Source organism: Anguilla anguilla, chromosome 2, assembly GCF_013347855.1.
Source record: "Anguilla anguilla isolate fAngAng1 chromosome 2, fAngAng1.pri, whole genome shotgun sequence".
Taxonomy (NCBI): Eukaryota; Metazoa; Chordata; class Actinopteri; order Anguilliformes; family Anguillidae; genus Anguilla; species Anguilla anguilla.
Window position 1 is genome coordinate 27,177,802 of NC_049202.1, and position 13,979 is coordinate 27,191,780.

General features: G+C 37.3%; 1 protein-coding gene across 4 annotated transcripts in view; it reads left to right on the forward strand.

Annotated features, from left to right (window-relative positions):
• The window catches only part of LOC118220050 (histone acetyltransferase KAT7-like), a 48,576-nt gene that overhangs the window by 14,994 nt on the left and 19,603 nt on the right, over positions 1–13,979 (forward strand). For 2 of the 4 annotated variants that reach the window (XM_035403643.1, XM_035403642.1), the window contains exons 3-7: positions 7,749–7,988; positions 11,529–11,611; positions 11,720–11,809; positions 12,815–12,913; positions 13,358–13,384. In XM_035403643.1, the coding sequence (XP_035259534.1) occupies positions 7,749–7,988; positions 11,529–11,611; positions 11,720–11,809; positions 12,815–12,913; positions 13,358–13,384 (539 nt within the window). The remainder of the gene's footprint in view (positions 1–7,748; positions 7,989–11,528; positions 11,612–11,719; positions 11,810–12,814; positions 12,914–13,357; positions 13,385–13,979) is intronic. The other 2 variants (XM_035403646.1, XM_035403644.1) reach the window with 1 other exon arrangement.

The window sequence follows — 13,979 nt, forward strand, 5'->3', positions numbered from 1 at the left end:
GATGTAAATGAGTATAGCTAATTACTTCTCTGCATGATCAATTTATACTTTTTGTATTATGTTAGTGCACCATATATAGATTTATTTCATATAGTTGTTTTTTTAATGTCACGTGAGTAGAATAAATATTCTGTCTTTTAACCATAAAGTCACTGATGTTCCCTTTAAGCCCACCTGTTCCCATTAAGCCCACTTTACTGTGTTTCAATGGGGATTTTCTCCCTTTTGACCTTTAAACCATTTTCCTCCCTAATTTTGACCTCACCTGATGAATCAGCTCCATAATTCAGAGAATTAATACCCATATTTAAATATCAGTGATATTGCATAGGTCAATTCATTCTGGATTAGCCTGTGTTCTATCTTAAGATTAGCAATAATTTTTTAATCTTTACTTTTCAGATGAGTTTTAGTTTAAGATGACTAAATCACGAAAGAACTACAGTTCATGTCCATGCACAATAGAAGCACAAGTTCATCCTCTGCAAAACAGGGCTGTAGGGACCTGGAACATTCTATTTGCGCAATCATGAGGTCATTGAAAATCTGTACAAAAACAAGATGAAAGCCATGAAAGACTTGTTAGCGTAAGACAAAGACAACCACAACGTGGGCAAAATATTGAAACAAACAAATAAAATAAAGCTTAGACCACCCTATAACCTATGTTATGTTACAACTAAGATGGAGCATGGAGCAAATGATAGCCTTACTAAAACGATACAATCACCTCAAAGAGCATAGGCCTACGTTTAGTCTAGGAGACAAGTAGAAATTGCAGAAATGTTGACATCTTTCTAGTTTATTTTGTTTAAGTTATAGGCTAATGTTACATGAGCTTCAAGATGTTATGACTGATGTCTCCTCATAATGAACTGTATGTTTTAATGTTACTCCACAATGAACTGAATGGTTCTAAAATGTGTTTTTACAATGTTTAAAACTACTATCCTAAATGTGATTAACATATGAAAATAAATTCATAAGTTATTGTTTAATTGTAAATCCTGAAATTTACTATCCTTAGAACATTAGTATTGAACCTGAAATTGTTTTTCGTTTAGTCAGTCGGTCTTCAGAAATCTTCATAAAAACACCTGCACTTTCAACAGCTGGCTGGACCAGAAATTTTGGCCAATTTCAAATGCCAACAGCACACCATAGGATAGAGATACAGACAAAAGGACAACACATATTGAAAGATGAAGTATTGAAGAGCAATTTCCACTATAGTTTTGATTTTGTTCGTAAATAATTTTTTGGCTACATTCCAAAGAAGACATGTTGTAAGTTTAGCTTTTTCTGTGTTGACAACACAGCAAAAAGGCTGGTCATGCCTATTTCAAATGCCATTTACAGGCCATAGGATAGGAGTGGAGACAAAATGAAAATAGCTATTGAGAGCTAAGAGATTACAGATTTGAATAGAACAAATTTGTATTGTTAAGATTTTTTTAATATATATTTATTGATCAACAAATCATGAAGTGGGCTTATTTGGAACACCCATGGGCTTAAATGGTACATTAGGTACCCATTAAGCCCATGCCAGACTTTTGACATATTTTGACAAATTAAACAATAAAAACATTAGAAATTGGTATAAATGAATTATTGACACTTCAAATGAGAGATTAGACTTTCATTTTAACTAAAATGTTCTCACTTAAATTGGGGCAGTATACATTAAAAATGTCTGAAAAGCGGATTTGGTGGGCTTAATAGGGACGTTTACCCCTATACTCAATGCTTTTGGCTATATATCCCAGCATCCTGTTGGCCTTTTTTTACTGCTACAGTGCAGTTCCTATAATCTGAAAGGCTTTTGTGAACCATTACTCAAAGTCTTTTTCAAATTGAGCTCATTCCAACTTTGTTCATCCCATAAAGCAATCCTGCCTCATGTTGTTTCCCACATGCAGGACTTTACATTTGGCTATATTGTATTTAATTTTGCAGGTTTCTGCCCACTTCTGGATTTTATTTCAATCTTCTTGGATTACTTTAAGCTGGGCCTCCCAGTTTTGTATCATCTGCAAATTTCACTAATACTTCCCTGTCAAGGTCATTGATATATATGAGGATGAGCAGTGGTCCCAGTGGTCCTGCTTATTATCTAAGCAGTTCCCTGCTTAGATAATATCCCTCCTACTACTCTGTGTTCTACCCTGTAGCCAGTTCCAAATCCACTCTGAAATATGTCCTGTAATTCCTTCTGTCTTCATTTTTCAAGTCTCATGTGGTAGCTTATCAGATGGCTTATAGAAATCTAAGTATATATAATATCATCAAGCCGTGTTATAATGAAAACACTTGGTAGTTCTTCAAAAATACCAGGTTTGTCTGGCATGACCTCCCCTTATTTTATAAAATAGCTTGTGGCCAGGATTTTAAGTTGGGTCTCCTGGCTTGTTCACCCTCTTGAAATCACTTTCTCACACTGTGGCATCAAACTGCTCCAGAGGAGGACCCTCCACACTTATTCGAATGAGGTCTTCCACTGTGCTCGGGTTGAGTGAACATCTAGTGTCAGATCTTATCATCCTTTGTTTGGAACAGCCTCTCACATTGAGCAGAAGACACAGGAAGGACCAGCATTATCTTCACCTGATGAAGAATGTTCTTAATAGAAGCTAAAACAATTATTATTGTTATCAAGTTGAGGGTAGAGGTTTTTGGAGTTGGCATAACTGAATGCAATCAATTCCAGTAACAGTGTAAAAAACACTGTTCTTTATATTCATTTTACATATTTTCCTACCTGTAAGTCTGAGCAATATGGTTCCTTCATCAGGAGAATTTCCCAAAGCCCCTGGTAGCTTTTGTCTTTGAAGTACTGGAACACAAGGGTTTTTAACGCCTGGAACTCTTTCTTCACCAGGGAAAAGTCACTGCCATTTCTGAATAGAAAACAAACAAAATATAACCAAACTGACTACTGTTGGTTTTTTATATGGCACAAACAGTGGAATATTATATTGTCTGCACTGCTTGATTCATCACAAATGTTACCTTTCCAATACAGTCTGGAAATGGTCCAACAGCTTCATGATCCACTAGCTCCTCCACTGTCTCTGGCCAAGTGTTATGGTTGAAGAACTGGAAACATCTGACTGCTTTGGCTGCTGCCGCATCTGTTCCTGTTCCTGTCACAACCTACATAGGTGCAGTTTTGTAGTGGTAGTCATCAGGGTTGATTTAGTGAAAGTATGTTTTATCAAAATTATACATAGAGATATTATATTAATCAGTTTGACCATGTCATACTAAGCAGGCGGCTGAATCTGAAGCGCAGCTGTTTAACTGTAGCAGAAACAGTGTGCTCTATCTGCTTCTGATGTCTGGTAGTAGTTTCACTGAGGGGTCCATCCTCTGCCATATTCCGTGCCTCCTGTGACATGTTTTGAATTGAGAATGAATAAGTACATTCAATCAAATGATTTAACAGTGTAAAAATGCTTCAATAGAATGATTTTGTATGGACGGTGGAGATGTGTAACTGATACTTAAATTCGGTCTGCATTCCTTCTTTCTCTTCTTGGTCTCTAACACCTCTGTCTTTTCAGGGCTGCACGGAATGAGGCCAGCCTAACATGCGTCATTGTTTTTCTGAAACCAGGCCCTGTATTTTCGACATTGGTCAACAAGTTTTAGGGCATAGCACAAACCAATGTATGTCTTGTTTGTGCTTACAGTTTGGTCTTTTCAGTTTACTGCACGATTGGATTTTCATGGTAATTCTTAAACAAGGGTTAACTAAATTATATCTGAGCCATATTTGCAGAACATTTAAAATAAGTTTCTACATGAACCTAGAGCAAAGTTATTAAACATGAAATACCATGTCGCCAGCTTCACAACACAATTTAAAACAAGTTTCTACGCAAAATTATTATTGTCTATGTATTAAAAAATGGGGCAATACAAAAAGAAGTGGGCAATACAAAAAGAACACAGCATGATTTTGGAATTCCAATATACTTATCATGATAATTCTTAAACAGGGGTTAAAGAAATTATAAGGTAGTGCTGAAAAAAAATATCAGCCATATTTACAGAACAGCTTTTTAAAGGAGCTAAATAAGGAACTTATGATATTAATGATGTTAGTACGAATAGAATATTTTTTCATAAAAATTGCGTCAATAGTGTTTGATCCATTCTTCTCAGGTGAGCATATTCTTCTCAGGTGAGCGATGCGAGAAACTCGCAGGTGATGTGAGAGTAACTTGTGTCTCGCGGGCGGCATCAAGCCTGGTTAAATTCTGCCGGAAAGCTGGCATTTTGCCAATCGTTGCAACTACTGCCCGTGGTCAGTGCTCTCATCATGATGACCAATGGAATCGATTCTGAACGTTCATTGCAACTGCGGGACGTGGTTTGTGCTAAAGTGGTTTGAGGAAAAAAAATTACGACTGTCACCATGACATGGTGTTGCAGCCATTGCCTCAATCGTGAGGATCAGATTATCCAAGATGCTGACTGCCTGTTAATGTCGTTTCAACAAGACTTCGCTTTGCAATAATATTTCAAGTGCATTACTTGTATCTACTATGTAATATTTTTTCATTTTCATTTTCATTCATTTTAAAGATACAAAAATGCTACTCACACATACAAAGCACTGTCTGTAAGTCATTAAGATTTGCTAAATCTAGGCCTGCCACAAAAAGTAATGATATCAAAATTAGGCTAAGTTACAAGAAATAATATTGGCTATCTTAGCTCACACAAATTAAAAAAGCCATATTCAAAATCAATGATGCTACCCAGTATTTCCTAACTTATTTCAGGTAACTTGGCCCTGTGCTTTTTCATCTTATCATTTGAAGAGAGTGTGGTTATTCAATGCGTATTTGTCACATCAAAATGTCAAATGGCAATCGTTCATAGTGGGAATAATCCACAATTCAGCTGTATTACAACTTGTATTTTTTTTAATGACTACACTATATGAACAATTGTCTGCATCTAGTGCTTTGGGTGTTTGAGAAGCACATCATGAATGAAATGCATTAATAAAGTAGTGTGTGTTCAGAAAATAAGATACTTTATTCTTTTACATTGTAGACAAAATTATACTATTGCAACTTTTTGCCTCAACTTTGACTAACAAGCCTACAGTACAAATGTATGCCTGGATAGGTTTGTAAGATGTAAACATTCATTTCATAGGCCTAAATATTTCAAAATTTTATGTGTATTTATTTATTTATTCCCCATTTTCTGTCGTGTGAATGTTTCTTGGTATAAATGTCTGTTTATAAATGTGAATATTATATGCTGCTTGGAAAATGTTGTCACAGGGATAATGAGTACAGTATCTGCAGTATCACAAATATTGCAAATATAGAAGAGCTTTGTAAAATTAACTTGACAAGCATCATTAAACATCCTTTCTGGTGTGTAAGTGTTCATCAGCTGTTTAAATGATGTCTTCCATAAGGCACATTTTTCATGTGATACTTTCATGTGACATTTAAAAGTTTGAATGACCACAATGTGTTCAAATGGTAAGATGAAAAAACAGGGCCAAGTTACTGGAAAAACTTTTGAAAACATTGGGCAACAGCATTGCTTTGGAACACGGCATGTTTAATTTGTGTCATAGCCAATATTGTTTCTTGTAACTTGGGCTAATTTTAATATCAGTACTTTTAGTGACAGGCCAAGATTTTTCAAGTCGTAATGACTTATAGGCAGTGGTTTGTATGTGTGAGTAACTTGGCATTTTTGTACATTGAAAATGTGTTTTTCTTCTGATATCATTTCTTGTTGTACTGTGTTATGAGTAACTGATAACAGTAATGCATATGAATGTAGTTTATAAGAGGCATGTGTACTCATACATGCAAACACACATACATTGTAGCCAGTCCCAGATCTATACTCCTGTGATTGGGGGGAAGGGGGGGTGGGGGGCAGACAGAAATTTTGGGGGCGTGAAGCCTTTTTCCAAGGCACAGTGTGTGCCATAGTTTACTGGCATGTATTGCTTAGTGATTTGTGTATATATCATTGACTTAGTCTTTTCCGTTTAATTTTATTCACATGCTCAATTATGTACTTGTGCTTAAGAGGTTAATATCGGAGGATGTGTTAGGATTCTGCTTTTTTTTTTACACACATCACAAGAGCCAAATAGGAGCAGAAAATACACTGCGCTATAAACGCAGATATTGGTCTGACATCTGTATTATTTATTTATCATAATATTTACACAGCTGTTGTTTAATATCAATGTCATTTGGCTAACAAAGCTAATGGCAAACAGAGTGAGCTGTGTGTACACAAGTTGTGAAAGCGTGGGCCCCCAATTTATCACATAATTTGTAGCTCAGCGAACCTGTGTGTAAAAATGCAAAGTAACCCTTTTAGAAATGCTTGTGGATTATGTTTATCCTTATCTGAGATTTTACAGTATGATCAAGGTTTACAGTTTAGCACTGGTGCTTTGCTATATAAATAAATATAATAATTCCTGAGACAAACAGTGTAGTGGCCCCATTCAAACTATAACAGCCTGGCACCATCAGAAACACAAATCCCCTTGAAAAGCACTTTATGTAAACGTATTTGAGTGGCATCCAACAAGCCTTCATTTACAAAATTATCAGCAATTGTCTCCTTAAATTTCAGCTCCTGAGCCCTGATGCTCTTGACCAAAAGCCTATAGCAATTCCATTCAGTCCCTTATGTCCAATGCTGCAAGTCAGGTAATTCTTGATTAATTTGAATTTTAAAAAGGATTCATTCATTTAAACAACGCTGTGCTTTTGCTACTGTGGCAAAAAATGTCATAACCACAGTAGCCTACTCCCCTCACCGAAGGTTACCAGAGGGTCTAATTAGCATTTTTCTGTTGGACCTGTAAGTAACTACCTGCAGCATGAAGCTAGGGACAAAAAGGGCTTGTGCAAGGGACTGAAATTTTCAAAATAAAAGTCCCAATGATAAAATCAGTATTACATTCAGCATAATGGAATTAAGCTACACATTCAGCATAATGGAATTAAGCTACACATTCAGCATAATTGAATTAATTAAGCTACACCTTCAGCATAATGGAATTAAGCTACACATTCAGCATAATGGAATTAATTAAGCTATAATCGAATCTGCCTTCTCCCTGTTGCTAATTTCACAGAACTAATATTACCTCTAGCTCTCCAGCTGGCTATGATGGGTGGGGTACTCTGGGTGAGTGGGAGGGGTTGAAGACTGAGGAGGAGATTGATTGTCAACACAGGACAACAGCAAGACTAAAAATCCTGCATAGTATGCAATTAACGACAATTATTTGTTGATTCAAAGTAATCTCATGGTCAACTATTTGAATGAACTAATATTTAAGGCAACCCCTTGTTGGGACACAGATTTGTTATGGGTAATGTGATGCATTTTTTTTTCCCCTCTGCATTTGGATAATTGTCCATTTTTATCACAACCGAATTGGAATTATCCACACAGCTTAGCTTTTGTGCTTTCCCTCTAGTCTTTTGTGTCCATGTATTTTAAGGGCCTTTGAAAATGGTCTGCAAGGCAGATGTGAGCACTGTATTCCATTGCTTGACTCAAAGCAGTTTTGGAAAACAAGTCCTTGTGTCTGGTCACCATTGAGTGTCAAAGGCTCCTGGAAGGTGCTACGCCGGGCTGTGCTACTAAAATATTAGTGTCACGGGTGCCTGGGACGTTAGCCTGTCTGTCTTCCCTATCTAATGCCATTCTTTTCCCTCTTGATAACTCAGACCTTAAGCACCCTGTGGACCAAGATGAGTCACCACCACGGACACCCACAGGGAACGCCCCCTCCTCAGAGTCTGACATCGACATCTCCAGCCCCAGCGCCTCTCACGATGAGAGCCTGGCGAAGGACCTTTCCCTGAAAGACTCGGGCAGTGACCTCTCCCACAGGCCCAAACGCCGCCGTTTCCATGAAAGTTATAACTTCAACATGAAGTGCCCCACTCCCGGCTGCAACTCTTTGGGTAATGCTTCCATCACTGAAGAGCTGTAGTCTGACAGCACTACAGGATGTGTACTGTCAACCATAGTAAAACATTGAGAAATAATAATAATGATAATAACCTTATGTGTGGAGTGCTTTTCTTACATGATGCACAAAAAGTATTTTCCACAATAAAATTATTAAGTAACAGAAAAAGATGATAAACATCAAATTAAATGGTAGTGCAGCTAAAATAGTTGAGACAAAGTTGCAAGCATGGCTTTTTTTTTAAAGGATACAAAAGAAGACGCAGATGAAATCTGTCAGATTATTCCATAAAATTGGAGCCCAAGCCACAAATGCCTCATCTTCTCATTTCAAAATGTGTGGCTGAGACAATGAGGCAGACTCTTGTTTTGGATCTAAGGGAGTCTGGTGGAGTGTATGCTTTTAAGATTGGCAGTGTATTCTAGGGCTAGACCTATAAAGTGCTAAAAGAATGTTGAAGGTCTAGTCATTACAATCCATTACATTATACTGTCATTTAGCACGTGCTAAAAGTATTATTATAAAGTTATTCAAAGCAGTGGATAGCAATGGAGGACATCTCAGGAATACCGAAATCTGTTATCACCAAGAAGGCACTGAGGCTTGTTTATAATCATTAAATGTAATATTAACCTAACAGCAATTTGTATTGTAGCAAAAGAGGGTTCAATTAACCACATAACCTTACAGAGCTATATTTATAACACTATGCAAAAGGAAATCAAAGGAAAGAAACCAGAGAAAAGAAAGAATGTCTAAGGGGTCAAGGGAGCCAAGGTGCAATCTGAAGAGGTGAGTCTTCAGTCTGTGTTGGAACAAAAAGGTCTGGTAGTTGTGCAGGGTCAGATGATATTTTGAAAATGTACTGTAGCAGAGCTATCCATTTAGCTGCCAGATAGCCTACCACCAAGGTTTTGAATTTGATGCAAGCTGTAGCCAGTGGAGGCAGATGAGAAAGAGAATGACACAACTGAGTCTTGGTTGTAGATCAGGAGAGTAGCAGCAGTGTGGATGCGATGCAAAGGTCCAGTGGAGGAGGCAGGGAGGTCATCCAGGAGGGAGTTACAGTTGAGTACGAGTTATAAGATTGAGTATGAGATGACCAGGTCCTGGACTGAGAATTTGGTTGTGTAGGAAGACCACCCCAGAGGTCTTCTAACTGGGGTGTCCTGGAGAGTTTTCTCTCCTTTTAAGGTTTTATGACTTTATTGCCTTCTGGAGGAAACTCAAACACTTAGAGACCCTGCATGGCTATACTCCACACAAAGATCCATAATTATTTCAAGTTTGAATGCAATCGGTGTCATTTAATTGTAATAGTAAATCGTAATGTCTACATCGATAACGGTTGTTGAGGCCTGATTGTTAAGATCTCCATTTTTACGTTCTAGTTTCAGGCAGAAACCAACCTGGTACGATTTGCTTTAGTTGCATGGAAAAAAATTCACATGAAGGTGGAGGTTGCAGCTGGTGGGATTTGACAGTTATTTGTTCACAAAATACCAGCCCTACAATAAGAAGCATTGGTAAACTCCCATTAGTTTTTTTAAAGAGATATTCAAAAACTGAGCTAGCTTACCTCCTAACATATTCATGTTTAGTCTCTTTGGAATGACTGGCATCTTTTTGTAATAATATCATGAGGCTTTGCCCTGCTTCCAGCAACATAAGGAAACTTTAATACACAAACTTGTCAGTTTTCAGATAAGACCGTCCCTGTCTGCAACCACACCTCCACACTTCTCGCCTCGCCAAATCAGTGCACTCAGGTTGCCCCCCTCTCTCAACCATGCCCCCTCCCTCGTAGAACCCCCTAAAAATGCAGACTTTTCTTTAGCTAGTCAGTCAATGTCAGGAGGAAGTAGTTCTTAGGAGGACTTAACATCCGTCAGTAACATCTGTTGCAGTGGACGTTCTGGAATGTACATCTGCTGTTGCCATCTATGGAATCTGAACCTTGCATCAGGACCTGGTGTTCTGTGGCATTTGGTACGCGCATTATGTGACGTTTCTGTCTTACATCTCACCGGGTATTTTTACTTTTTCATTCCTGGCTTTTTGGAATATTCAGCTGTCTTTTTGGGTTTGGGACTTTGATCTTGGTTTCATATGGGACTATTTTGGAAGAAAGCAGTGGTTTGGTATCTTTCATTTATTATTTGTGCGACTGTAACCTGTCCATGTTTGTAACATATGCTATTTTTTTATGGTAGTTGAACCTAGTCTTTAGATCAGACATGAAAATTTGTTATAAGTTAATACAATTTTTTTATTTTAAGCTGGTTGTGAGTTGTACTGTACATTTGATAAAGGTTGATCCAACGTGGTTGCTCTATCTTTCAGCTATTTCGGGAATTTAGTTAATAATTGATATCTTTGGTGATAATTAACGAATTAAAGCGACTATGTTTTTTACATGTTGGATAAGAGAGAGGTTTTAACTGTTGATACACTGTTCAGTATTGAGATTGCTGGACGTCAAATGAGGGTCTCAGAGGTTAAAACTGCTTGCTGGATTTCAAATATTAAACATATTTCATTTATTCCTCACTTCACTGACAATGGCTTACAAGCTGCCTTGATATTTCTCAGAGAGGAACGGTTTGTTGTCCACTACCACTCAATTCCTGGTCGATGATGATTTGTCATCTAGCTTGAAATGTCTTGTCGTGCAAGCTCAGATGCCTGCCAAAACCAATATATCGGAGGGGGGTGAGAGAGTTGTGTGTCATAAGCATAGGAATGGAAAGACAGGCCATATAAGGAGATGACAGCAAAGACTTCGTGTTGAGAGAGAAGTGACAAGGACTGAACCCTGGGGGATGCCAGTAAATAGTTTTGGAGGTCTTGAAACTGTACCCCCCATGCAACCTGGAAGGAGTGAGAGTCGAGGTAGGAAGCAAACCAGTTCTGAGCTGTCTTCCAGATCCAGTAATTGGAAAAGACAGCTGGTGTTTATGGTTGACTGTTAAATGATGCAGAAACTTCAAAGAGGATAAGAATGGAAGAGAGAGAAGTTTGGTTGAGTGGTCAACCCTAATGGCATACTGTCGAGGTTCTAGAAGGTTGTTCTGAGAGAGAAAAGGGTTGAAAGCGGCATGTGGATGGTGGAAAACTGCACATTCAAGAGATTTGGAGAGAAAAGGAAGAAGAGACAGGATGGGAGTTCTGGATGACCGAGAGACTACGGATGGGTTCCCTGAGCAGGGGGTTGACACAAGGTTTTTTGACGATGGCAGGGGCACATTCAGTGGACAGGGTGGGTGTTATGTGACAAACCACATCATAGTTTATGTGCACTGTGCTCTTGCTCATCTGACGAAGACCGGGTTGGCCAATGTATCATGTTTTTATAATAAAGCGATTTTATATTTTCTTTGGGGTAAGTGTCACCCCTTTCTTTTTACCTACATACAGTAGAATTTTTTTAAAGTAGCACCTCAGTTCAGTTGCTGTAGTGTATTCCAAAAGCAAATGTGTTCTTTCCTAATTATATACACCTTTCTCATGTGCTGGATTGTGTTTTCAACAGGCCATCTTACAGGAAAACATGAAAGGCATTTCTCAATTTCTGGATGTCCACTCTATCATAACTTGTCTGCAGATGAATGCAAGGTAAATGTGGCAAATAGTAAATGTGGTCTTCATTTTTCTCCAGATGCAGTGAGATGGCAGCTGTACCCTTAAGACTTAGCTGACATGTCTGTCTCACCCCTCCTACAGGTCAGAGCTACCAACCGTGACAAACAGGTGGAAGAGAAAACCTTGTTTCATCGGCAGGAAGAGAACAACAGACATGCGACACGACACCAGGTGTTTTTTCTCTTCCAATAATGATTATACAGTGCCTTCAGAAAGTATTCAGACCCCTTTTTTAAAATTTTTTTCACGTTACAGCCTTATTCAAAAATTAAATTAATTTTTATTCTCATCAGTCTACACACAATACCCCATAATGACAAAGCAAAAACAGGTTTTTAGAAAATTTTGTAAATTTATTCAAAATAAAACACGGAAATCACATTGAATCACACTGAAATCCTTTCCAAAGGCACTGTAAATATAGCCACAAGATCCAAGAAGCATTGGGCAAAGTGCATAGAACGGAACATTCACGTGTACCATTTATTAGGATGCAATGAATGACGTAAAACATCTGACCTGGATGAATCTTTGAATGGAAGGATTTTGAATATAGGCCCAAGTAGTTGAGTAGTTGGTCAAAAATATGAAATATACATGCATCATCTGATGGAGCACAACTACAATATTTGTACCAAATTTGCTTTGTGGACTTGGGGACATGGAGTGTACTGTTTCATCCAGATTGCATATGTTTTTCAGAAGTTACACATCACATCCCTTTTACCCATATTTACCATACATTTGGAAAGTTTGTGACCAACAGCTTTGTATTGAAAAAAAATATTTTGTTAACTTTCATCAGTATACTCTGAAGGGTCAGAATCCTGTGTTTCATGAACATTGTCCATGAACAATGTAATATTTTAAATAGTGGGAAATTAAATATGGCAGAAATTAATAAACATTAAATCTTTAAATTCCTCTCTCTTTAGTAAATGTATATGCCACATTTTTAATCTAGGCCAAAGATTGCCAGAGTTATGGTAGTTCCAATTCTTTTCTGCTTGCACCCCTAATTACAATATTAAAATAAGTTCTCATCATTGTAAATATGCAGGCTGTTTATGAAGGAATTTGGTTTGTAGCTCGTACTCAATGGCAAATTGGTGCCCTGTAGCCTACTCTACATTGAGGGTATGATGAATCCTACATGCTGTATATGAATTTCTACAGGTGCCCACGGAGAGGCAGGTGAGGTACAAGGAGAAGGTGATGGAAGTGAGAAAGAAGAGGAACTCTGGCTTGACGAAGGAGCAGAAAGAGAAGTACATGGTAAATTTCAACCAATCACAAATTCAGCATCTCGACCTTATATCTTTGAAAGTCCTTAAAAATGCTTGAGAAAATATTCCTGAAAAGTCATGGAGAATGTAAAGTACCCAAAATAGGTTTATGAAGTAAAAGTTTTTTTTTTACTTTTTTGCTGACTCACAAGCATGTGGTCACAATTAAGTTAAATATCGACATGCTTCAAATGTATGCATAATGCTAAATTTGGTCTCATAGCTCAAAGTAACCATGACTATTGAACAAAATTAAATCCTTTAAAAGCATGCATTTATCTATATAACAATCATTGAACAGTCATGGTAAGTATACATTTGAAGGGAAATGCCCTTAACATTGACTTTAACAGTCCAATGGGCTCAACCAACAAAATTAGAAATCCTAAGTCTACTAAGGTTATTAAAACATTTCAGGAATTTGCCTTTCCAGATTCCTGGTGATTTCTCAACCCAACTGGTAGGCAGTATTCTTTTTTCCCTTCTTTTCACCACACCTATTCTCAAATCAAATACTTTTTCTCCACACAATATACTTTTTCCCTCTGTACTAGGCATGTTAACTGTTAATAAGAATGTAGATCAATTAATTTTATTGATTATAAACGGTTAAATTTCAATGCATTGATAACATTTTTGTACTGTAGAGGCTATTCACATTAGTTTAACTAAAAGATACTGTTTTACAGTGCACTGTGCAGGCTAGCACACATTCATGTTTTCTATGTTTACCTTTAGAAAACATCTTTATTCATACTGTATTGATTATATACATAAATATTTTTGCATTGTACTTCAGTTAAATATGAAAGTCAATATTTGTCCAATGTCATTTTTTATTAGAGAGCTTTGTAATTTGCTGTTAGAACATAGGTTACACAGACTACACATTATGTAGTTCTGGAATTGAAATTAAATATGCATAGTCTGCTAAATAAACATGTACAGAGATGTCCATTCTTTGGTCCTGGTTTTAAATTTACGGGTTAATGAAAAGAATGCAATGTCAGCCAAACACCCAGCAGCTAAACAGGCCACATGCAGCTAATATTGAT